The sequence below is a fragment of the Globicephala melas genome, chromosome 8, assembly GCF_963455315.2.
Source record: "Globicephala melas chromosome 8, mGloMel1.2, whole genome shotgun sequence".
Classification (NCBI taxonomy): Eukaryota; Metazoa; Chordata; class Mammalia; order Artiodactyla; family Delphinidae; genus Globicephala; species Globicephala melas.
This window is the reverse complement of record NC_083321.1, coordinates 38,014,948-38,041,420: the sequence shown is the minus strand read 5'-3', so window position 1 is coordinate 38,041,420 and position 26,473 is coordinate 38,014,948. Positions and strand designations below refer to the sequence as shown.

Sequence of the window (26,473 nt, the reverse complement as noted above, 5' to 3'; positions counted from 1 at the left end):
CATGACTCAAGCAGAGGTTTGAAAAATTGCTGTGTGCTTCTGCTTGCACTTTTGCACCACTTCTATCACTGTGAAAACATGCCCAGGCTGGCCTGCTGGATGATGAGAGACCTCTGGAAGAACTGAGTTGCCCCAGTCACCCCAGTCAAGGCCGGCCTGGAGCAGCTAAGATCCAGTCAGTCACAACAGGTGACTGAGCCCAGCTGAACCCAGAACAGCCCAATCTAAATAGCCAAACTGCAGATTCATAAACTAAATAGATGCTTATCGTTTGAAGCCACTGAGCTGTGAGGTGAATTGTTACATATAAGCATTATCATGGGAATAGGTAACAGATACACACCTTTTTCAAAAAATAGACTTTTTTTTTTAAAGCAGTTTTAGGTTCACAGCAAAATTGAGTGGAAAGCACAGAGAGTTCCCGTCTACACACTGTCCCCCCAACACATACAATCTCCCCCACTATCAACATCTTGCACAGAGTGGTACATTTGTTACCACCAATGAACCTACATGGACACATAATCACCCAAAGGCCATAGTTTACATTAGGGTTCACTCTTGGAGTCTTACATTCTATGGGCTTAGACAAATGTATAATGGCATGTATCTACCATTATAATTTCAAACAGAATAGTCTTACTGCTTTAAAAACCCTGTTCTCTGCCTATTCATCTCTCCCTTCCCCATAACCCCTGGCAACCATTGATCTTTTTACTGTCTCCATAATTTTGCCTTTTCTAGGCTATCGTATAGTTGGAATCACATAGTACATAGCTTTTGCAGACTGGCTTCTTTCCCTTAGCAATATGCACTGAAGTTTCCTCCATGTCTTTTCATGGCTTGGCAGCCCATTTCTTCTTAGCGCTGAATAATACTTCATTGTCTGGATGTGCCACAGGTTATCCATACACCTGCTGAAAGACACCTCGGTTGCTTTCTAGTTTTGGTACACCGTTTTTTAGGTGAGGAAACTGAAGCAGAAAGTGGTTAAGTAGTCTGTCCAAAAACACACAGTCATAAGTGGCAGGTCTGGGATTCAAATTTAGGTTTTATTCCAGAAATCATAAATTTTCTATTGTTCTGTCGGAGTGTCCCTTAAGAACTTTGCCCTTTTAGAGCTCTCTGCCTTTGCCTATTCTGGTCCTTCAGCTTAGAATGCTCTTCCTTCCCTCTCTGTTCAACTATGTTTAACTCAGAGTCCATCTCTCTGAGACCTTCCTCACACCCCTCCTCCCCAATCCAGCCGAAGTATTCATTCGTTCTTCTCTAGGTCTCCACTTTGGGTTGTTTGCAATGAAGATGTTATGGAAGTTCTCACTGGGGCACATTCCAGAGTGAGATCCTAAACTAAGATGCAAGCATTTCTAACTAGGAGGCTGAGAACCAGTCGTCTTAGGGCACTGAGGGTTTGAGGGAGGATTTCCTTTGGGGAGAACTTTTGGGACCATGAAGATTCCCCCATGGGGTAGAATGGGGGTATGCTTTCCTTTTTACCTCAAGTCAAGAAAGAGGGGCTTTAAGGAGACCACATGGGGATCTTAACATGTCTCCCCTGCAGTTGGGGGACATAGTAAGCTGACATCTGAGTCATGCATACAAAACCTAAAGCGTGATAAGATGGCTCAAATGGCCTGGAGTTGCAGAGTCGAAGGCTGCCTTCCCAGAAGCGTCTGGGCAAGGATTCCTGTGGACTATATGTGGGCCACATAAGAAAGAACCGTTATGGGGTGCCTTAGAACTTGCCCTAGAGGCCACCTGGAGAGCAGTGGGGCCTCAGCAGAAGAAAACTGGAGGTAGACCACTGAGATCCTAGAGGAGCGAGAGATCAGTGGGACAGAGATGCGGGTGAGAGGTTCCCAGCAACGAAGGTAGGAAGGGTCTCCAAAGGACTCGTGAAAGCATCCAAGATGGGAAGAGGGAGTTTTAAAACATCTTTTAAGCCTGGAGAGCACTTCTACCGGAATATTGTAATAGTATCAGTGAAAGAATAGCCCTGGGAATTCCCTGGCCGTCCAGCGGTTAGAACTCCACACTTCCACTGCTGTGGGCCCGGGTTCCATCGCTGGTCAGGGACCTAAGATCCCACAAGCCACGTGATGCGGCCAAAAAAAAAACAATGTCCCTGCCCCTGTTGTCTCCTCTTCCTCCAATAGCTGGTCTCATTGACTGCGGATTTCCCACCCACAGGAGACCCAAGCAGGAGGCCAGGGGAGAAAACCTCCACTTACGTCAGTTTTCAGAGTTTTGATCATTGCATGAGACTGGACATTGTAATCTCTGAATTGAGGTTGTATTTGTGTTAGTTTTCTATTGCTGCCTAACATAATTACCACACACTTAGCAGCTTAACACAATGCCACACAACATCCTGCAGGGAGTGGTATGTTTACTACATCAGTGAGCCTACATTGACACATCATAATTACCCAAAGGCCATAGTTTATGTTAGGGTTCACTCTTGGTGTCTTGGTGTCATTAGCTCAGAGTTCTACAGTCAGGGGTCTGGCGTGGCATGGCTGCATTCTCTGTTCAGGGTCTCATGAGGATAAAGGTAAAGTGTCAGCAGGCTGAGTTCTCATCTGGAGGCTCTGGGGGAAAATTCCACATCCAAACTCACTCAAGTTGTTGGCAGAATCTAGTTTCTTATGGTTTTATGACTCGGGTCCCTGTGTGCTTGCTATGTTGGCTGGGTGGGCGGAAGGGGGTCATTCTCAGCTCCTAAAATTCTCTCTTAGGTCCTTTCTACATGACCAACTCCATCTTCCAGCCAACGATGGCGTGTCAAGTCCTCCTCATGCTTTGAATCCCTGACTTCTTCTTTTGCCAAAAGCTGGAGAAACCTCTGTGCCTTTAAAGGGCTCGTGTGATTAGGTCAAGGCTACCCAAATAATCTCCCAATCCTAAGGTCAGCTGTGCCATGTAACGTAACCTATTCATGAGGGTACAATAATCAAATTCACAGATTAGTAAGGATGTGTTCGTGGCAGAGGGAACAGGGGGCGTCTTGGGGGACATCTTAGATTCTTCCACAGCACCGCAGCTAAAATGACAGTAGGACTTTTTATTACCTTAAACAGACCAGAGAAGTCACGAGACTGCCCCGGTTTTCATCCAGGATCAGGAAAAGAGCTATCACGCCAGAGAGCAGGTATAAAGGGATTGTGGAAGACCCTTCTCCCACAAAAAAAGTTGTTTCCTGATGACCTGCCACCCATCATTCTCGTTCAGTGCGAGGACTGCCATTGTCCCCTCCAGCTGGCACTAATTTCATTCTGCCCTCGGGGATCAGGAAATATTTCCCCATCGGCCTTCCTCCCTCGAACGTTAAGAGATTTAAAGGAAAAGACCAAGACTTGTTCAATTTTACATCTTCCAGAGCTGGGCACTACGTAAAAATGCATGGCTTGTTGAAAGAATGTATGAGTGAGCTAAGTACACAGGAACCATCTGCAACAAGTGATAAAACTGTCCCTCTTCCCGAGAGCCATTAGCGGTTGGTGTCATCAGAGAGCTGCCCTTGGGAAACATTTTTAACAGAATTACATATCAGCATTTGCTGATAGTCCTCCCTATTAGGCTATTAAGTCTCCATCCTCAAGTAGGACAAAAAAGAAGGTGACAGAAGAGGGGGCAGGCAGGGCAGACCCCCTTCACTTCTTCCTCTCTTACTTGGGCATGGCTATTAAATGGCAGCTATAACTCTTCTAGAAGTCTGTGTGTGAGAGACCCCAGCTTAAATACAGAGACTGAGGGGTGTTGGATCTCTCTAACATTCAGTAGATGGGCCCCACCACTGAGTTGTGGACAGGTGAGACCTTAAACACAGCACTGTTTATTGAGCCCTTACTGTGTTCCCAGCTTTGGATCCACTTTTCATGCGGGCTCTTAATATTCACACCAGCACTTTGACAAATGTATATTAACATCTCCACTTTTCATATGTGGAGCGTGAGGCTCAGAGAGATGAAGGAACTTGCCAAAGTCACACGGTCAGTGGCAGAGTCAAGAGTACAACCTAGGGAACTTGACTGCCAGAGCATACGGGTTGAACCATATCACTTTCACTGCATCCCTTCCTGTGGCTCTTACTTTTCATCTTCTTTAAAGCTTACCCCAGAATCTCCGCTTCCCTCTCAGGGGCACACCATCTGTTAGCCTGGGGGAGAGCCACCAACCTCTTGGCCACCACTGCAGAATGAAGAAAACTATCCTTGCTTACCTAGCAGCAGATAGCTTAGTTCAACAAATATTTCTTATCTTCTTTATGTCCACATAATTTCCTGGGCGTATCTCAGCCACCACACTTACCATGTGCGTTATACATTTTATTTTTCACAACCCATGTCATTGCCAGATACGTATAGTAGATATGCATATTAATTAGGACGTAGGTTAAGCTGTGGTAACAATAAAGACACCTAAAAAGGCCGTTTATTTCTTTCTCACATAAAATTCCAGGGAGGTGGCCAAAGACTTGTATGGCAGCTTAACAATAGGAGGGACCCAGGTTCTTTGTATCTTGTTGCTCTGTGATCTTTAATAAACAACTTCCATCACATGATCTAAAATGGTTATATTAGTTTCCTATTGCTACTGAAATAAATTACCACAGACTTTGTGGTTTAAAACAACATGTACTCATCATCTTACAAGAGGCCTGAGTCTCACAGGGCTAAGATCAGGATGTTGGCAGAGCGACATTCTTTCTGAAGGCCCTAGAGGAGAATTCTTCCCTTGCTTTTCCAGATTCTAGAAGCTACCTGTATTCCTTGGCTCCTGGCCACATCACTCTGACCTCTGCTTCTGTAATCACAATTTTCTTCTCTGACTCTCAAGCCTCCCTCTTTTCCTTTATAGACTCTTGTAATTACATTGGGCTCACCTAGGTAATCCAGGATAATCTCCCCATCAAGATCTTTAAATTAATCACATCTGCAAAGTCCTTTTTGCCATGTAATCCACAGGTTCTGGGGATTAGAACATGGACATCTTTGGCTGCCGTTTATTCCATGGAACACAGATGACTACTCCAGTTCCTGCTGTTCACCCATATTCCAACCAATGGGGAGGAGGAAAGGAGAAGACACTTCGTAAACAAGAAGTTGCTTGCAGATTACTTCCATTCATACCCCATGGGCCAGAACTTATTCACATGGACACAGATAGCTGCAAGGGAATCTGGAAAATGTAGTCTTCTGCTACTTGGTCATGTTTCAGGCTAAAAATTATATTAGTGTACAAAACAACAATGACAACAAAACAAACAAACAAAACACACCATAGGGATGCAATCAGAAAACTCCAGACTGTAGAAAACTCTGCAGGACAAGCAACCCAGTTTGTTTTGTTGTTTGGTCATTTTATTTTGTTTTTTTGTGTTGTTTTGTTTTGGTTTGGTTTGGTTTTTGTGGGTGCGCCGCACGGCTTGTGGGATCTTAGCTCCTGGACCAGGGATTAAAGCCAGGCCATGGCAGTGAAAAGTGCCAAGTCCTAAGCACTGGACCGCCAGGGAATTCCCTAAACAATCCAGTTTTCTGTTTTTTTTTTTTTTTTTTTTTGCGGTATGCGGGCCTCTCAGTGTTGTGGCCTCTCCCATTGCGGAGCACAGGCTCTGGATGCACAGGCTCAGCGGCCATGGCTCACGGGCCCAGCCGCTCCATGGCATGTGGGATCTTCCCAGACCGGGGCACGAACCTGTGTCCCCTGCATCGGCAGGCGGACTCTCAACCACTGCGCCACCAGGGAAGCCCAGCCATCCAGTTTTTTAATAAATAAATTGCAAAGGAAAAAAGATATGGAGGAGAAATGTTTAGACTTACAGGGGCTTAAAAGATTAACCAGTCACAATGTGTAGGCCCAATTTGGATCATGATTCAAACAAACAAACAAATAAAAACATATCTGAGATCATTGGAAGTTTGATTACTGTTTGGATATTTGATGGTAGAAAGGAATTACTATCGATTTTTTTAGTAGGCTGTTGGTATTGTGCTTATGGCAACAAAAGTTCTGATCTTTTAGAAATATATACAAGTGAAATGATATAATGTCTGAAATTTGTTTCAAGATAACAGAAGGGGAGGAAGGGGACAGTGTGTGAACACGTCAGGTTTGGACATAGGTTAATGGTTGTTGGAGCTGGTAACAAGGCTCATTATGTTACTGTGTCTATTTCTCTGTTTGAAATTATTCATAATTTCAAAAAAATTGAAAAAAAAGGTTTGGCTGGAAAGGGGAGAAGAGGCAGGGGAGGCGCCGAATGGACAGGGAGCATATTTGATGGGCCCAGCGAGACCCCGAGACCAGATGTCTCTTTCTCTCCATGTTCTCCTCACCTCCCCCGTCTCTCCCTAGTTCCTGGACAAGCCACTCTGAGACCCCATCCCCAAATAGCTAAGGAGGAACAGTGAGACCCAAGACTCCCGAGCCCGGTGGGTCAGAGGTCAGATGTCAGGGCAAAGGTGGCCACCTCTTGACCACAGAGAAACCAAATCAGCACCAGCCTCTGGTGACCCCGAGTGCCTGCGTCCACCACGTGGAGGTGTCCCTGCTTCGAGCGCATGAACCGGGGACAAATTCATCCTTATCCATTCAGAGAAGTCTGCATATAAAGGGGCCACAAGGAGCCATCAAATCCGTTCCAAGAGCTTCCAGGAGCTGGCCAGATATGCAGCTCTAAGAGACCGGAGTTCCCATTCCACAGCCTCCACAGCTAAGCACGTGTGAGCCCTGGACAAGGTGCTTAGAACCCTGGGCCTCAGATTTCTACACTCTACGGCAGGGATGAGTGTGGCCGCTAGAGGTGGGGTGGAGCAGGACACTGGCCACTGAGATGGAAGCTCCGCTGGGCCGCAGCCTCCTCTGGGGATATGCCTTCCTCAGAGCTGCCTCCTCGGGCCTCTCCCACACCCCCACCCGGCCAGCACCAGCCTCTCTGCATCTGTCATCAGTCTGCTCTGCTCCCCCTGGATGAGGCTTTGTTTGGGGGCGACTGGCAGGCTGCCCGTGTGTGCAGGGGAGGCGGCGACGCCCACTGCCGCAGACACTGCTTCATGGGTTACACGGTTACCCACACTTCCAGCATCCCTGCACCCGCCGTGGCCCCCAGCTCCAGAAGGTTCAGAGCTCAGAATAACCAGGCCAGGCCCCGCACTGCCCTATCCTCATCCCACCCACTGCTTACTCATAGTTTCCATCCAAAAGGCGAGCACACCAGGCAGGAATAATTCCGAAGCCCCTACCAAGCACCATGAGACAAGCCCCACTCAAGGACACCACATGCCTTGGCGTATTGATCCCTTACAATCCTTTGTGATTGGCGCTAGGACTGGTCACATTTTACAGCTGGGGTGGGTGAGACCCAGAGAGCGGAAGTGACTTACCCAAGGGAAGTGAAGGGCAGAGCCAGCATTTGAGTCCTGGTCAAGCTGACCCCCAAGTCCAGTGGAGACACTGGGAACACAGCCCTGGGCACTGGTGACCCAGTCTCTGTGTCAGACAAGAGCAGCACCATATTCCCCAAGGCCAAGTTCAGACCAGGCCTGACAGGTTGTGCCGCATCTTCAGGAGAAGCCAGAGACTGTGACATGCATGGTTCCCCAGCGTTCCTTGGAGTGGGGACCTCCAAGTTAACTGCCTTTCCAGTTAACCTTTCCAACAGACTTCTGCAACCATGCTGAGCCCCAGCCTCACTCAGGTTTCCGCTTCACTCACCCCGGCCCTGTGCTGGACCAGGTGGACAGGTCAAAGGACAGGTCTCTGCCCTCCATGCCAAGAAGGGGGGACCAAGAGGGAGGCGGAGAGGCCAGGGACCCCCAGCAAGACCCCTTCCTGAATGGAAATAGAGCCAGGAGTACAACGCCTCTGTCCTTGTGTCTAGAAAGCGAGCCCCAGGAAGGGGCGTGGAAGGATTCGGGGTGGGCCGCACAGCAGTGGGCAGCCAGTGCAGTGAACACCCTGGTCTTTGGGCTCCAGTCCAGCCTCTCTCTGCTGTACAAGGTTGCTGTCCTCCCCCCGCACTCCCTTCTCATACCACCTTCTACCCTTGACTTAACCCGATGTCTTGCCTGGGAAACTAGCGGGCTTTACCTCAGACCTCAGGGCCCGTTTACCCCTCTGAGGGGGTCTGAGGCCACAGATCCCAAACGACCAGAGGAACCCCAGATAGTATCAGCTGCACAGGGACATCCTCTGGCCTGTCGTCAACTTCCGGGCCTTTGCTCAGGCTGTTCTCTAAGCCTGGAATGCCTTTCCCTCCAGTTCTCCCACTGGGCACTTCTGCTCATCCTCCAACACCCCAAGAAGAAGGATCCCAACGCGTCCTCCTTGCGGAAGTCTTCACAGGTATCCACAGGAGAGTTTGCCGTTCCCTCTGGGCGTTTTGATGATTCATTCGTGGGTTTTCCTCTCCCCACTAGATGGAGCTCGCAGAGGCCAGAGGCCCTGTCTGAATCTGCCTTAGATCCTTCTGCAGTGCCTGGCTCGGAGCCTGCAACCAGAGTGGGTGCTATGGGACATTGGAGGAATGGAGGGACGGGAGGCCTGTTGGGGCACGTGGGCCATAAATCACTTTCCCAAACCAAAGGGGAAGCAACAATCTAGGAGGGCTTCATGGAAGAGGCAGAACAGGAGGTAGGACAGAAGCAGATGACAGATGTACTGAGCAGCCTGGCTACCAGTCATGAGGCTCTCTGCTTCTGTCTTTCTGCCAGACAAACCCTGTCCTGGGTGCCACTGGCCAGCGGTGGGCAGGTTTTGGGGAGAGAATCAGGCCTCCCCAAGGCATCCAACCTCCCTTCAGAGGCGTGTGGATGGGGCAGCTGCCGGGGGAGCAGCTGGTGTCTGTCCCTGGAGCCCAACGGCTGTGTGTGTCTTAATCCCAGTTCCTTGGAGCCCCCCAGGCTGGCAGGTGGGCTGATTAGGCAGAAAGGAGGCAACAGGAGAGGGGTGGGGAGCTGAGGCCCCTCCCCAGGCCCCACAGCTGCCCACTGGATCCTGCCACATGCGCCGTACCCATCACCAGGCCCCTATCTCTAGCTCTCCCTCAGCCCAGAGCTGCTTCTCCTTCAGCCCTTACAGGGAGGCCTGACCTCTAGGCAGGAAGATTCAGCTTTCAAACTAGAAGCTGCAAGAAAAAGATGGATGCCATAGCCAATATGCCCCCTTAGTATCTTTTTTCTGGGTGGAGCAGGGGACGTCCAGGCACATACGTGGAGGCGGGTGTTCATGCTGGGATGAAGGTATAGATGTACCTGACCCAGAATATGAGCAGTGTGGCACACAGGAGTGTCCTGTAAGGTTGGTGTGCACGGCATGTAAGGTATACACGTGTGCGAGGTGTACACGGAGCAGTGTGAAGTACCCATATACGAGGTCCAGGTACATCGTATATGATGTGTAACGGGTGTGAGGAGGACGTGTTGTGAGAAGCGTGCACAGTGTGCAAGATAGGTCCTGTGTATGAGGTATGCGGATATGTGAGGTGTCCACGGAGCGTGAGAGGTCCATGGGGTGTGAAGGACACGCAGTGTGACAGACGTCCTCGGTGTGTGAGGTGAGCAGTGTGAGGCGTGCCCACAGGAGCATGGAGGGATGGGAGTGAGGGCAAACGCTCCTTCCAAGGAGATGTGCCTTTTCGGCCCCGCACACTGGACCATCGGTACAAGCACCTGCGGGCTGTCATAGGCAGAGGGGACAGAGGACATCTGGAGTTTCACAAATCCTTACGTGCATAGGGCGGAGGGCGACTTGGAGAGACCCTCTCCTCCTCCTGCTGCCTCCATGCCATCTTAGCTCAAGGACAACGTGCTCTTGGAGGAGATGCCACACTTTGGTAATATTATTTCTTGTGTCTGACTTAAATCCCTCATGCTGCAAGTTAAACTTGCGTGTTTTTTTTTAAATATTTTTTTAGAGTTTGTTCAGTGGAGGTGGTGAGCTCTTCTCTCATGAAGTTCTCCTCCCCCCAGCAGCCTAATGCCCTTGGGCTGGAAGAATAATTGGCACCTTCCGAACCCTGCCTTCCTTAGCGCTTCTAGTCATTAAGCTCTCGGCACTGCGTGCAGTTTAGTAAACCAGAGCGAGTTTGTTCTTCAGACTCTTGGAATCTGGGTCCACAGAGACCTCTGAGGCAGAGAAAGGCTTTAATTACATAAAGGATAAGCTTGAAGGGGAGAGACTGGATGAATGAAGTCCTCAGGTCTTTCCAGAAGCCAGGCATCACTGGTCCTTAAAGTGGCCCTCCGCCAAACAGTTTGGGCTCCTGCTAATTTCCCTCCCCTGGCTTCTCAGGACCTGGAGAGGAACCTGGAGGTGGGAGGTTTGCCTGGAGGCCGAGATGTGCGTGCAGTGAGCTGCACATGGCACCTGAGTGAGGGGCCGGGCAGGGGGAAAGGCTATGCAGCCTGTGAGGGTTTCCCTTCCTGTGATGCCGAGCTCCCCCCGGCACCTCCGATGCTCCCTGCCCGCCCCCTGGGCACACAGTGCACTGTACACACGTTTCTGTGTGCACGAAGCATTGCATCCTTACCTCACCCTGTGCTCACAGGTCGCCCATCCAAGCCATCCTCCAGCCCTGTCTCACGCCACCCCGTGCCCTCAGCTCGCCCACGCAGCGGTGGACATTCAGTCAAGGGCTCCTAGGACAGCAGGAGCCATGCCCGTCTCATCCCCCTTCGACTCCTCTGGTCCTGGTGGCGGCAGTTGTCCCAGGCAAGGTGCTCAGTGATGATCTGTTTTCTCTACGGGGAGCGTTCTTCCCCAGATGGGCACGTGGCTGGCTCCCAGGCCTCTTTCACCTCTTTGCTCAAATGTCACTGTGTCAACCTGCCCACTCTATTTAATTCTGCCCTGGTGCCCCAATTCCACTCACCCCGCTCTGCCTTTAATGTCACTCTGCCTCCTAACATACTCCATAATTTACCTGTTAGTATGTTTATTGTTTACTGTCAGTCTTACCTGTTAGAACGTCCACTCCACAAGGGCAGGGAACGTTGACTGTTTTGTTTTCTGCTATATTTCCGGCACCTGGCGCAGAACGTGAGCTGCATAAATATTTGCTGAATGAGTGAACGAATCATAGGACTGGGCACGCGTCCCCACAGTGCACACACCACCCCATGCAGCCCACAGGTGTGGGGGTACGTGTGCCATTTGTTGTCTCCCTGTCCCCTTCCTCCTCCACGTAGACCCCTTTTCTCCAGCTCCCAGTTCATCCACTAGACTCCCAAGCCCTGCTTGTATGTGGGAGGCTGGGGAGTACCCCAAAGTGGGAAGTATGGCCACTGTGGAGAAACTCTGGGACCCTGACCCTGAATCTAGGACCGCGTCAATTATCCTCCTGACCAACCCAGACTGGCCCCAGGGCAGGACCCATATCCAGGTTGGTAGAGACAGAAGCAGGTGTTCGAGGTGGATCCAGGGGCAGGAAGGGAAAGTCTGGAGACAGAGAGGGGACCCGGGGTTGGCCCTGCCCCACCTGTCGCACTCCTATTTTCACCCTCTGGCCCATCCCCCAGCTAGATATGTAGCCTGTGCCAACCGTGAGGGAAGAGACCACAGGTCCTGCCTGGGCAAGGGCAGGGTGCTTGAAGACTGGGGCAGGTGCAGGCCGGATTGGGTTTCCAGAGGCTATATATATATATATATATATATATATATATATATACACACACACACACATATATAAAGGCTGCCGGGAGCCCTGGGGCAAGCCGCTCCCTGAGGGCGCAACTCTGTGGGGCCCAGGCAGGCCTGCATTCCTGCCCAGAGGCCAGCTCTCCATTTATAGCCCCAGGCAGGCACGCCAAGGGAACCGAGGAAGGAGGACTGGAAAGGGTGGAGAGAGATGGGAGCCCTCCCTCCCTCCCTGCTGCCAAAGGAGCCCCTCATTGTGAAGATGAGAACCAAAGCCTGGGGTGAGGTGTGCCCTGCCCCAGATCATCCAGCCCGCCCCTCTTCTCAGCTTTGAGATGGAAGGAGAGGTGCTGGGGGACGCCCCACCGTAAGTCCTTCAGTCCATTGCCATTGGCCTCTCCCAAGACAAGTCCAGCACCTGTGACTCTGAGGGGCATTCTCGACTCCACTCTACAATATAAGAGCTTGGATTCTTTCTGCTTCCAAAATTGACGTCCTTTTCCCTCCCTGCCCCCAAGCCAGCACGAGGACTAAATGGTCCCAGGTCCAGGGGTGGACACACTTCTCTCTGATCTTTTGGCAACAGGGATGGGATGCTGGTGTTGGCCAATCTTTCCCAAAAGAGGTGGTGGCACAACCAAGAGAGTGACCCCAGGCAAGCATGGGGCCCTGGCGAGGTCTGTAAAGGTCCCCGAGTCCAGTGATTCCCAAACTCTTCAAGCAGCAGAAGCCTTGCAGCAAACAAAATCCCACTTGGAAGGATAATATAAAAGTGGCCTCGTATGACCAGAGTGTGTATGCATTTTAAAACCATGCTTCCTAATTACCAAAGAAGATAGAGCTACAAATCAAGTTAAAAACTGTCAAAGCAGTTTAGACCTCTAAGCCACAAGTGATAAAATATTAAATGTGTTTGGTAAGTTCGAACATATAACATTTACTTATTGTAAAGGCACCTTGATGACAGCCCTGAGGTGGTTTTTATGAATGCAAAACACACAAAGCAAAGTTGTAACCATTTAAGTCTCAGAATCCAATATAGTTCTGTGTTTTCCTTGCTTGCTCGAGTTTGAGAAGAATCCAGATTTGCATGGATAAGCGGCTTGAAGAGCTCACTTGGAAATCTCAGGGTACTCTTCAATGAAAGAGTTTGATTGATTCATTCATCCAAGAAATATTTATTGAGTACCTACTATGTGCCAGGCATTCTGCTGAGACTTGAACGAGGGGGAGGAAATATTTGTGTCAAACTAAATCAGTCATATAACAACGATTCACATTCCTCATTGTGAGTGTAGAAGTCAAAGGAAAAGGCTCAAGGTTATAATAAGCACCAAATCTTTCTATAGTATGCTGTGATATATGCTATGGTATGCTATGACAATATTGCAGCAGGCCATGTGTATTTGATCAACATAAAAGATCGTGCCCCAGCAGATGGGCCTGAGTCTTGCCTGGGAAGAGCAAATGTGACCCAGCATGTATGTCTAATCATGTATGCGACTATCCAGTTTAGAAAAAATACAACCATCCTCATTAATGACACTTTTCAAGAAGTTCAAATATATGCAGAGAGATTCAAAGGCCATGAGGCCACCCATTCATTCCTTTGACATTTATCAAGATCCTACTATGTGACAGCCGCTGTGATGGTTTTTGGAAATGCCATGGTGAACAAAGCATCCCTGACTTCTTGGGGCTACGTCAGTCAATGTACAAACTAATAAAGAAGATAATTAAAGAGTGATTGTGCTAAGAAGGAAATGAGCAGGGTGATGTGACCCAGCTACTATAGAGAGGATGGTCAGAGTCATCTCAAGGAGGCAAGTTTGAGCTGAGACCTGATATATGAAAAGCAGCCAATCTTGGGAAGAGCCCGGCAGAAAAGCAGCAAGTAAAAGGCACCGAGGCAGGATTGTACTCAGAGTGTCGGAAGACAGGAAGGGAAAGCAGCCTAGCATGGAATGATCAAAGGGGATCTTGGTTCCAGATGCAGTTGTAGAGAAGGATGCTGCTGTGTAGTGAATGGATTCTACTGGGACAGGAGTGAAAGTGAGGAGAGGAACTAGGAGGCTATGGTGGGCTTCCAGGCCAGCAGTGCGGCAGTGTAGTCCAGGATGGTGACAGTGGGGATGGAGAGACTCGAGAGATATCTTAAGAGGTTGAGTGGTCAGGACTTCCACGTGCCCAGACCTCCCCTTTGGAACTCCAGCCTCATAAATCCCCTGCCTACTTGACCTCTCCACCTGGATGTTGAAAATGCATTTCAAATTTTGCGCCAACCTGGACTCTGGGTCTGCCATCCACAAACTCGCTCTTCCCCAACTCCATTCTTCCAGGAGTCATCCTTAATTCCTCTTTTGTCTCTTGCCTACATCCAATCACAAATAAATCTTGTGGGTTCCATTTTCAAAACATATCTGGAATCCAACTACTTTTCACCATGTCCACTGCTGCCACCCAGATCTAAGCCACCATCACCACTCACTTGGATTATTTCAATAGCCTCCTAATTTGGTCTCCCTGCTGTATCCTTGCTCTCCATAACCAGCATGCGCCTGTTAAAATGTAAGTCAGATGGTGACATTCTTCTCTTCTGTTCAAGCCCCCTGATGGCTTTCCGTCTCAGAATACAAATCCTTTGCTCCCTTTCTGACCTCATCTCTTACCACTCTCCCAGTTAATCATTCTGCTCCAGACATACCAGCCTCCTTGCTGCACTTTAAAGCTGACAAACAGTCCTGCCCCAGGGCCTTTGCATGTGCTCTTTCCTCTATCTGACTCCAGATATCTGCTTCTGCCCTCCCTTCATTCTGGTCTCTGCTCAAATGGAATCAGGCTAGAGAGGTCTTCCCTGACCACTCCACATAATGGAATAATCTTCATCACTTTGCTTCCTTGCCTTGCTTTCGTTTTCTTCATAGAACTTATAAGCTCCTGACATCATATACTTCCTTGCTTATTTGTTTATTATCTGTCACCCTCCCCTACAAAGTAAGCACCATGAGAGCAGGGTCTTGGTGGTGTTCACTGCTGTATCCCCAACACCTAGACCCGTATCTAGCACATAGTGGACACTCCATGATGTGTGTTGATGAATAAATGAGGATGGTGTTATGGAGGGGTGAGCACTTCCTAAAGGGAGACCTTCAGCACTACCACAAGCGGCAGAGAAGTGAAGATGACAGGGCTCCAAAAGAGAAGGGAAGGAGTGACTCCACAGGCCCAGAGGGCCAGTGAGGACAGCTTTCAGAAGGCAGTGGGAAAAGGACAAAGATCATTCTTGCTTATACCTGTGGGTTCCAGGAGGAGAGGCCCCAGTAGGGTGTCTGGTCCAAGGGAAATCTCTAGCCTGAATGCTGAGAGGAAGGTGTGGACTGCAGTTTCAGGAAGAAGCTGAGCCACCCTATGGGAGTGGGGAGGGGGCCCACCCCAGGGCTTGTGGGGGAGCCAGAGTCCCATGGGTGGCTGCCTCCTCCAATTCCCAGTCTCTCCAGTGGGTCTGCTGGGGAGAAATGCAGCTGTGGCCTTCACAGGAGCCCAGCCTTAAGACTACATGGGCTCCTGTCAGGGCTTATTGCCCCAGCTAACAGCCCTCTTGTTGGAATAACCGTGCACCTCGGACTGAGGGCTTCTGCATCTTTGGTCTGTTTAGATTCTCACCACCACCGCAATCGCTCACAGGGGTCCCTAACCCACCCCCCAACCCCGGGCCGCGGACGGCACCGGTTGGTGGCCTGCTAGGGCCTCGGCCGCACAGCAGGAGGTGAGCTGCGGGCTAGCGAGCCAAGCTTCATCTGCCGCTCCCCATCACTCCCCGTCGCTCGAATTACCGCCTGACCCCGCCCACCCCGCCACTCCTTGGAAAAATTGTCTTCCACGAAACCGGTCCCTGGTGCCAAAAATGTTGGGGGACCTCTTCTCTAAGAGATCGCTATGAACATCCTCAAATTTACAAAGTGGGGAAACTGAGGTTCAGAAGGAGATGTGACTTCCACAAAAACACACGGGAAACTGTGGGGTTAAAGTCATCGGTCTGCAAACTCCACTCTCAAAGACTCCACCCTGACGTGGGGTTCTCAGGCCTTCTAGGCGTTGGAGGCCTTTGCGCAGTGGACTTCCCCGGCGCAGCACGGTGCGCAAGGTGGAGGCAAGCCCCAAGCAGACGGACTTTTCTTCCCAGCTGAAGAGACATCTCGGCCTAGACCCGCACTGGACACCCCGCTGAGGAAGCGCGCAGGTTGAATTGCGCAAGAGTTGGCTTCCCTCCCTCCGGGCTGGGACAGGACCTGAGTTTGGAGAGATTGGCACGAAGCTTTAGCAGCAATCATCGACTCCTATAGAGATGCAGCTGGGTTTCCAAGCTACCAGAGATGGGCTGGGCCCGCGACTCTCTGACTGACTCCGGGGGCAGGAACTGGCCAAGTGACACGACCGCCACGTTCAGTCTCAGGTTTCCCCACTTGGACTCTCAGTCTTGTTCCTCGCTTCTCTGCCTCTGACTCTAGCGTTCTGCTCTCTGAATGTCTCAGCCTCTTGGGTTTACCGCTTACCATCTCACTATCTCAGCTTTGAGTGTGTCTCTGCCTTACTGCCATGTGTCTCTTTGCAAATCTCTCCCGATCTGATTTCTACCCCTATCCTGCTCCTTGGTCCCCCACAAATCAGCGGACTGAGGGGACCCCAAAGTCAGCTCAAAGGTGAGCGCGCGGCCAGTGTTTCCCGCGGACACACGAGGAGGCCGGTGTTGGAGACATTTGGAGAGTGTGCCCGGGAGTCAAGTGCTGCCGCGTTGGGCTGCCAGCCTCTGCCTGTCTCTCTGCCTGGGGAGGGGCCGGAGTGCGCGCGCGGAAGCGTCAAGGGGTAGGGGGCTGGCCAGTCTCTGGCCCCTACTGCCACCCAGGGGATCCCAAGCTCCTCCCCGCTCTATTCCTATTGGCCTCGGGCGCCCCCGCCCCTAGCCGCCGGCTGCGGCTCAGGGGCCCTTAGGCTACTACGGGATAAATAGCCCCGGGAGCCTGGCTTGAAGTTAGGGGTCGGAAAGTCCCAGGGCGCTGCCGCCGCTCTCCTCGCCGTCCGTCGGTCAGGCGGGACAGGATAGGGCAGGGTGGGGGGCAGCTGGGTGTACATTCAGACCCTCAGTACTTTGCTATCGCACTGCCGGTGTTCCGGAGCCGCAGAAAGTTTCTGGCAACCCCTGCCGCCGGGATTGGGCAAAGCCAGGACTGCGCCGCCCCCCGCCGGGATATGGAGCTGCTTTCGCCGCCGATCCGCGACGTAGACTTGACGGGCCCCGACGGCTCTCTGTGCAACTTTGCAACAGCGGACGACTTCTATGATGACCCGTGTTTCGACTCCCCGGACCTGCGATTCTTCGAGGACCTGGATCCGCGCCTCGTGCACGTGGGCGCGCTCCTGAAGCCCGAGGAACACTCGCACTTCCCTGCGGCCGCGCACCCGGTGCCGGGCGCGCGCGAGGATGAGCATGTGCGCGCGCCCAGCGGGCACCACCAGGCGGGCCGCTGTCTACTGTGGGCCTGCAAGGCGTGCAAACGCAAGACCACTAACGCGGACCGCCGCAAGGCCGCTACCATGCGCGAGCGGCGCCGCCTGAGCAAAGTCAACGAGGCCTTCGAGACGCTCAAGCGCTGCACGTCTAGCAACCCAAACCAGCGGCTGCCCAAGGTGGAGATCCTGCGCAACGCCATCCGCTACATCGAAGGTCTGCAGGCGCTGCTTCGCGACCAGGACGCCGCGCCCCCTGGTGCTGCCGCTGCCTTTTACGCGCCTGGCCCTTTGCCCCCAGGCCGCGGCGGCGAGCACTACAGCGGCGACTCGGACGCGTCCAGCCCGCGCTCCAATTGCTCCGACGGCATGGTAAGGCCAGGACGCTGGGCGAGAGAAGTGAGCGCAGCTCTTGGTATATCAGGAATGTGTTTCCGAGGGCGGGTAGAGGACCCTCTGGTGTGAGGGTTGGGCGGGGAACCTTCCCGGGAGTGGACCCCCGGTGCCCCAGGCAGCTGTCACTGGGGTGGCGTAGTGCTTTGTGGGGGGGCACGGGACGGATGCGATCCACCTGATTGGGGGCGCTATTAGAACACTGCTGGGCCGACACGAAGATCGTGTCGTTTTCTCCGCTTATCCCATGCAGATGTGTGCTCCTAGGTGACTGTCTGCCCTGTATTTGGTCCGGCATGCTGCAGACAGCTCCTGCCCACCCTTACTCCCCAACCCGGCCAGATCCGGGCCCAGAACTCTCGTGGCTGAGACTTAGGGAGTTGGAGAGGGGACGGCTGCAGGGAGTGATGCTCCAGCCCCGCGCGGTTCCCGGGCCTGACTCGGTAGCCCTTGCCGTTTGCAGATGGACTACAGCGGCCCCCCGAGCGGTGCCCGGCGGCGGAACTGCTACGAAGGCACCTACTACAGCGAGGCGCCCAACGGTGCGTATTCGCGCCTCCTTCCCACATTCCCTTTTGAGCTGCCCCGGCTTCTCTTTACCTAGGACCTCCTCGCTGGGAGATGGTACAGGGAATGAAATACTAAGCATGTACTTCCCTCCTTTTTCACCCTGAAATTTCGCGGGATCCTCCCGAATCTGGCCCGTCCTCAGTTTCCTGTCTGCCCCAAAGCACTGAGCCCAGAGGTGGGAGACTTGTCTGCGGCTCCACCTCTGCATACTAATCTACCCCTCCCCGCGCAGAACCCCGGCCCGGGAAGAGTGCTGCGGTGTCGAGCCTCGACTGCCTGTCCAGCATCGTGGAGCGCATCTCCACCGAGAGCCCCGCCGCGCCCGCTCTTCTGCTGGCCGACGCGCCGCCGGCGTCGTCTCCAGGCCCGCAAGAGGCGGCCGCCGGGAGCGAGGTCGAGCGCGGCAGCCCCACCCCTTCCCCCGACACCGCCCCTCAGTGCCCAGCGGGCGCGAACCCCAACCCGATCTACCAGGTGCTCTGAGGGGTTGGGCGGCCACTTCGGGGGGTGCCGCTGCCCTCTGGCCCGAGGGATGGTGCCCTTAGGGTCCCTCGCGCCCAAAGGATTGAGCTTAAATGCCAACTCCCCTCCCGACAGCGCTTTAGAAGCGACCCCTCCGGAGGTATGAGAGGCGGGGGAACTGATGTGTGTTTCCGCACCCCAGGGCAAGGACATGGTCCTTTTTTTGCCACGCAGCACCCTTCCCTGAGACCCGCTGCGATGGCCGTTTGATGTTACTCAGTGGGCCAGAGCTGACCTATGAGGGCCCGGGTCCTTCCTCTTCCTCGCCCCCTCCCCCATGGGGGGTGGGACCCACGCAGACCTAAGCCCCGCCCCCGGACACCCGGATGCTTAAAGGAGCGTAGCCTCTCTTTTCGGGAGCCCTCGGGACGTCGGCTCTTTCCCGCCGCTCCCTTGCCAAGTGTAACAGCTGTAAAGGTAACCGCTCCCACCCCCTCCCCCGGTTCAGGACCACTTTTTGTAATACTTTTGTAATCTATTCCTGTAAATAAGAGTTGCTTTGCCAGAGCAGGAGCCCCCAGGGCTGTATTTATCTCTGAGGCATGGTGTGCGGTGCGACAGGGACTTTGTATGTTTATACGGCAGGCGGGCGAGCCGCGGGCGCTCGCTCAGGTGTTCGAAATAAAGACGCTAATTTATACCGCGGTGCCTCCAGCTTTCGCTAGGGTTGGGGGCAGGATTTTGAAGGGGGCAGGATTTTGAAGGGGGGCGAAATCCGCAAACTGGGCCACCTGTACCGCAGCGACCCCTGTAGGCCGCAGACGGATTGCAAGGAGGAAGTTGGGGGAGGGAGGGGTGCGTATGTTTCCGTTATGTGAGGAGGTTCTTCTGACCGTGACGTACATCACCACACACAGGTCATCTCGTTGTCAGGATGGATGTTAGAACGATCTGAGTAGTTAATAAAAGATCCATGCCTGTCCCACCACCCAGAGATTCTGATGTAAAGTATCTGCCGCAGATATCCCCGGCCAGGAATTAGTATTTTTCAAAAGTTCCCCAGGTGATTCTGAAGTGCGTACACGGTTGAGCATCATGCCCCTCCACGCACACAGAGTGAAGCCAGGTATGGTGTCCAGAAGGATCACTGGAAAGTCATGTCCCCCAGATGTGACTCGGAAGCCTCATGGGTAGAGGATGTGATAAGGTGCTCACAACATTATGAGGAAAAGCTGAATGAGTGTGAAGCAGCACTGTAAGCTGTAGGGTACTTCCAGGCTCTCAGTGATAGGTGTAATCACAAGGGGATGCACAGAAGGCCAGACAGGCACAGACGCGACCACTCTAAGAAAGCCAGCACTTAGAGTATCCGGGCATTGCCAGATCTCATAAGAAGACAGGAGCCCAGAGCCTGCAAGGAGAGGGGCACGTGCAAACCTGCATCATCACAGATGGCATCAGTGCTCTTATCAAGCGATAAACACTCTGAGGGGAGAGGAGGGGCCATTGATTTAGCCAGGGGGCTGGGGAAGACTTCCTGGAAGAGGCGCCATTTGAACTGTGTCTTGAGAAACAAAAGAAGACAACACATCCACAATGCCCATAGATCCCCCCCCAACACACACACACACAAAACAAAAGAAGACAACACATCCACAATGCCCATAGATCCCCCCCCAACACACACACACACAAAACAAAAGAAGACAACACATCCACAATGCCCATAGATCCCCCTCAACACACACACACAGAGGTACCTCTGAGAGGGTACCCCTGGATGGACGTCCTGGCAAAAGTTCTGCCCAGCTCCACCCCCTAATTCACATACACTTGTCACTAGGACCTCAATTCCCCTTACATCCCACTCCTACAGATCGTTTTTTTCCTGAAAACCCTACAGGCCCACTTTCAAGGGCTCTTCTTACCAAGGAGGGGCGGGTGTGGAGAGGGCCTGGGGAATGCAAGCAAGACATAATGGCAGAAGGCAGAGCAGAGGATCTGCTCTCTGCTCTGGGAGAGCCTTTGCTCTCCCCAATGCAGGGCCCCTGGGGAGCCACCCAGGGCTGCTCTGTTACTAATGATCCTCTGCTTTTCATCTGGCTGCTTCCCCAGATGTGCCTTGGGGTTCTTTACACTCCTTTGAGACCGTTTGGGGCTCATTCATGAATTCATTCATTCAACAGATGCCAGGTCCCATGCTGGGTGAAAACAGAGACCGGTGGACAGAGTTCCTGACCTTGGGAAGCACCCAGACATTTGGGGAGACTGGATCTTTTAGCAGCTGGTTACATCACGATGAATTAAGTGCTATAATGGGGATGTATGTGGCAGAGGAACGCAGTGGGAACAGAAGGTATAGACAGCAAGCAGCCCCTAATAAGAGTCTTGAAGGAATAGGTAAGGAAAGAGGCGCCAAATAGGGATGCTGCAAGCTGAGGAAATAGCAAAAGGGCAAAGACCCAGAGGTGACAGAAAGCAAACTGTGCCTTCATGGGACCAGCAGTGCTCACAGGGAGGGGCCAGAGGTGAGATGGGGCAAAGGGCCACATTGGACCTTATTTGGGCTTTATCCCAAAGGCAATAGGGAGCCATAGAGGAATCTAACCGAGGAAAGGATACGAACATATCTGTATTTTAGAAAGGCCAGTCTGGACTGGCAGAATGGATAGGAGGGAACAAGACTTGAGACAGGAAGACTTGTCAGGAGGCCACCAGGGCTGCTCAGAGAAGACATGACATGGCCTGAACTGGGGTTGTGACTGGGGATGGGAGAGAAAGCACAGGAGTAGAGACAGTTGTGCCAGATAAAGTGTAGGCGTTGACAGTTCAATGGAGAACCTTGAGGGCACAGTCCCTACCCTCATACAGCTTAAAATCCACTGGCAAAATTCTTTGCCATTAGACAAAGAATCAAATGAATAAATACGTTTGTAGATGTTATACATGATGAGAAACTCCATAAGGAAAAGTAAAGGGCGCAGTGAGAGATGATAATGAGGTATGAGACGGTAATCAGGCAAAGGGAGGAGGAAGCACAGCTTCTGTGCTGAGGGAACCAACCACATATAAGAAGAAGGCCCCAGCAGCCTATAGGGTTACTATAGCCTATAGGGAGCTAGTGTGCATTAGAAAAAGGTGTCCCTTCTTTCCCAAGGACACTGCTCTGCACCAGGGTTCATGGCTAGGCAAACAGAGAGCAGGCTGGACTTCAGCCTCCACCCACCTCCTTGGCCAGGTGTGCTTTTTCAGTGAACAACCTACAGAACTGTTCACAGAGTCTTGTGCATGGAGGCCCTAAGGAAGGGAGAGAAAAGGAGGGGCCAAGGGTGACTTCAGGCTCTGGTTTGCTTCACAGTGGACGATGGTGCTGTTATAAAGATGGAGACCTCTGGAGAAGAAGAGGTCATGGGGACAGACTCAGTGCAGGGCAGAAACCCAATTTAAAAAGGTTAAACCCCACAGGGGGTATGTTGGAAGGACGCAGGGCAGTTCGCATAAGGGAGCAGCGCTGCAAGCACCACAGCACCCGTGGGCCTCGAGAGCCGGGATTGGAGCCCCTCTTGCTGTTCGACACATCCCCCTTCTTGCCTCTGCTTGCCTTCCCTCCCTCCTAGTCCATATTGGTTTTTTCCAGCAACTCAGGGGATTACCTAGATCTCACTGCTTAACTCCATTTAGAAAATTTCCAGGGAAGAGCTCTAACTGGACCAGCTTAGATCATGAGGCAGGATTTGAACCCGGGCAGTGAGGCTCCAGAGACTGCACTCTCAGCTGCCCGGCCCTGTAGCTTCTGCAGAGGAAGGAAGGAGAGAGCATCAGGAGGGAGGGGAGCAGCTAGAGCTTGGACTACCCCATGGATGATGGGATTTGAGGTCCCCTCCTGGCCTGGGAAGGGGGGAGGATGTCTAGCTGAACCCCATTTGCAGTGTAGATGAAACATCCCTGCTCTTGGGGCCATTTTCACCTGGGCTGGATCTGAGGAGACACCGGGCCACGCTCTCCATAGAGACATATGCATGTCTGTACACACACGTGCTCATACAAGAGCACACATGTCCCCAGAGCATACCCCCAGAGGCTGGTGTACCTTGATGCCAAGGAAGTTTAAGCTTCAAGTCCTTGTCCCTTGCATGAGCTTCTTCTAAGGCACTGGGAAAAGCCCTAGAGATATGTTCACACGGTCTAGTTTCTTTTCAAATTTTCTAAAGTAAAATATTTTAGCCAACTGGTTATGACCATTGTCTCTGTTCTGACCTCTCCCCCGTGTTGGGTGGCATTTACGGGCATGTTGGGGTCCCCTCGAAAGGTATTCATCTTGTTTGGGTTTAGTGGAATATATTTTAAATCAATGAAATATAAAACAGAAGTAATGACAATGAACAGTGAAATAAATTACAATGATTCTGACATTGAGAAGACAATTGTACCCCCAACATCTATTTAGATCATGCCAAAAAGCAGTTTATTAAAAGAAAGTGATAACTTCTTAAAGGAATTATTGAAAAGCCTCTTGCATTGTTTGATAATCTAATGAACAAAGAAGAGTGAATTATATGAACATATTGGAAAGCGATTTAAATTTTTTGCTGGTCTAACACAAAATACTGACATCAACAAAGACAGAATAAAATTCACAATATGCCACTATAATGAGACCTTAGCATCAACAGACTTTTTAAATGAACCCTGCCAATTTAAAAGCATTTAAGTTTAGTCACCGCACAGGAAAACTCAATATACCTTGAACTCTTACAGTCCACAGATGAAAGAAACTTGATGGAGTTTCTGCCAAATTTGACAATCCTAAAAGTGTACATTTTAGGCACAATTTCCAATAGACATCTCCAATAGAGTGGTGAGCCTGAAAGAAAATCCCCTAAATTATTAGTGATATCAAACAAGTTTTGACCAACCACGTTGGAAGGAGAGACTGAACTATCTGAATTAGCTCTCAATTCTCTGTATAGAGAATGATATTCTAGAATCACATTGAAGCGGCACTTAAAGAATATACAGCCTGATGCAAGTGGAAAGGAGTAGGCAAGACTGAAAAAGCCAAGAAAAAAGAGCAAGCTGCAATAATGCATACTATCAAGGCAGAAGGTATGAAGAGGAAGAGAAAGACAAACATGGTGATGGTGCTAATGATGGGAAAAACAATTTGGTTCTAGCTCAGTTTTTTCTCATCTATAAAACACTTAAATCCCCTGCACCCAACTCACTAGTACTAAGGGGAAAAAAATGGGAGGCTGTCTAATAGTCATTTTTATACAGTACAGGGTCATTTTTGTGTAGTTAACTTTTTAATTTTTTTTAGACAACATTTAACAGTGAGTTTTAATTCATATAGAACTTTCCCAGTAACAGGGGGCAGTAAGTCCCAGATGATGTCAATGGCCACATAATTCCTGGGATCTAGGCCTGGCTGTGCCCCTAACCAATTCTGAGACCTTGGGAATGTGATTTAACCCTTTTGGACTTGGGCTCTCTCTCTGTGTAATGAAGTAGTGAATTTAAAAGGTATGTCCCGGGGGCTTCCCTGGTGGTGCAGTGGTTGAGTCCGCCTGCCGATGCAGGGGACACGGGTTCGTGCCCCGGTCCGGGAGGATCCCACATGCTGCGGAGCGGCTGGGCCCGTGAGCCATGGCCGCTGAGCCTGCGTGTCCAGAGCCTGTGCTCCGCAATGGGAGAGGCCACAGCAGTGAGAGGCCCGCGTACTGCAAAACAAACAAACAAACAAACAAACAAAAAAAGGTATGTCCCAGTTCTGAAATTCTTTAGTAACTCAAAGCATTTCAAAGAAAAAGCTAACAAAATAGGTCTTTTACAGATAAGGGAGCTGGAACCATGACAGATTTTTCTTAGCATAAGCAAATTATTTATAGCCCTCTGGTTTACTGATCCTTCTTTAACTTTTCCCAATTAAAAAAAAATTGAGATATAATTTACATACCATAAAACTCACACTTTTAAAGTGTCCAATTCGGTGGTTTGTATTATATTCACAACTTTGTGCAACCATCACCACTATCAAATTCCAGAACATTACTCCCCAAAGAAATCCGTACCCCTTAGCAGTCACTCCCCACTCTCTTTTCTCCCCCCAGCCCATGGCAACAACTCAGCTATTTTCTGTCCCTGTGGATTTGCCTCTTCTGGACATTTCATATGAATGGAATCGCACGCTATGTGGCCTTTGGTGTATGGCCTCCTTCACTTGGCATGTGTTCAAGGTTCATCCATGTGGTAGCATGTATCAGTACTTCATTCCTTATTATAGCTGAATAACATTCTACTGCATGGATACATTATATTGTGTTTATCCATTCATCAGGTGATAGATATTTGGCTTGTCTCCATTTTTTTAGCTCTTATGAATAATGCTGCTATGAACATTCATGTACAACTTTTCATGTAAATATATGGTTTTAATCCTCTTGAGTATATACCTAAAAGGGAAATTGTTGGGTATATCATAACTCTATGTTTAAATTTTTGAGGAACTGCCAAAGTCTTCCCCAAAGCAGCTGCACCATTTTGCATTCCCATCAGCAATGTATGAGGGTTCCAATTTCTTTGCATCCTCAACAGCACTGTTATTGTTTGTCTTTTTAATCTAGCAGTCCTAGTGGGTGTGAAGTGTATCTCATTGTGGTTTTAATTTGCATTTCCCTAAAGACTAATGATGTTAGCATCTTTTCATGTGCTTATTGGCCATTTGTACATCTTCTTTGGAGAAATTTCTATTCAAATCCTATGTCCACTTTAAAATGAGGTTATCTGTCTTTTTATTGTTGAGTTATGAGAGTTCTTTATATATTCTAGATACTAGACCCTTATCAGCTATATGGTCTGCAAATATTTTCTTCCATCCTATGGGTTGTCTTTTTACTTTCTTGATATTGTCCTTTAAAGCACAGAAGTCTTTTGTGGTTGCTGGAGTCCAATTTATCTATATTTTTCTTTTGCTGCTTGTGTTTTTGGCATCATATCTAAGAAACCATGACCTAATCCAAGGAAGCATTTTATAGTTTTAGTGCCTACATTTGGGTATTTGACCCAGTTTTAGTTGATTTTTCTATATGGTGTGAAGAAGGGATCCAGCTTCATTCTTTTGCATGTGGATATCCAGTTGTCCCAGCACTATTTGTTGAAAAGACTATTCTTTCCCTCATTGAATTGTCTTGGCACCCTTGGCAAAAACTAATTGACGTTAAAGGTATGGGTTTATTTCTGGACTCGATTCTATTCCATTGAGCTGTGTGTCTACCCTTATGCCAGTAGCACACAGGCTGTTTACTGTAGATTTGTAGTAAGTTTTGAATGGGGATGTGTGAGTCCTCCAGCTTTGTTCTTCTTCAAGATTGTTTTGGCTACTCTGGGTCCTGTGCATTTCATGAATGTACCTTTAAGTGGCCCTGTCCTGGTGGTATTTTCAGTAGCCACAAACCTGGCCTGATATAACATGGGAGCTGTAAAGTGGCATGGAAATGTAACGCAGGTTCATGTTGGTGCACAGAAAAAACAGCTATAGGGGAAGATGATGAGTGTTTCATTTTCAGTCATATTCGATACAGCTGTAACAAAATGAATGTTGTTCTGTTAACTGAACATCATTCTGTAATTGCAAAAAAAAGTTGCAACTGTTTTTGTCAGCATTATGAATGCTTCCAAATAAATATAACTTATTTAAAAGTATTATGTAGGTGTGTCAAGCAGTTAATAACAACATTAAGCTATTTTTTCTGGATTTTTAAACATTTTTAGTCAGCTTTCTAAAATTTACATTTGGTCCTGATTTCAAAGCCTAAATAAATATTCACTTTTGTACCCAACTTTCTGTTCTTTTTTTTTTTTAATGTGACCCCTCCCCCAAATGTCTAAACTTCAGGCCTCATAGAAC

General features: G+C 50.2%; 1 protein-coding gene across 1 annotated transcript; it reads left to right on the top strand.

Moving 5' to 3' along the window:
• Positions 1-16,884: 16,884 nt before the first annotated feature.
• MYOD1 (myogenic differentiation 1) lies at positions 16,885-18,588 on the top strand. The gene is made up of 3 exons (XM_030831102.2): positions 16,885-17,514; positions 17,999-18,077; positions 18,338-18,588. The coding sequence occupies exons 1-3, from the start codon at positions 16,885-16,887 to the stop codon at positions 18,586-18,588; spliced, it is 960 nt and encodes a 319-aa protein (XP_030686962.1).
• The last annotated feature ends 7,885 nt before the right edge of the window (positions 18,589-26,473 follow it).

Bases quoted from the DNA above. Each gene is read 5' to 3' on its own strand.
- MYOD1 (XM_030831102.2), top strand. From the start codon at position 16,885: ATGGAGCTGCTTTCGCCGCCGATCCGCGACGTAGACTTGACGGGCCCC. The intron at 17,515-17,998 runs GTAAGGCCAGGA...TGCCGTTTGCAG, and splicing joins CCAATTGCTCCGACGGCATG to ATGGACTACAGCGGCCCCCC. The intron at 18,078-18,337 runs GTGCGTATTCGC...CTCCCCGCGCAG, and splicing joins CTACAGCGAGGCGCCCAACG to AACCCCGGCCCGGGAAGAGT.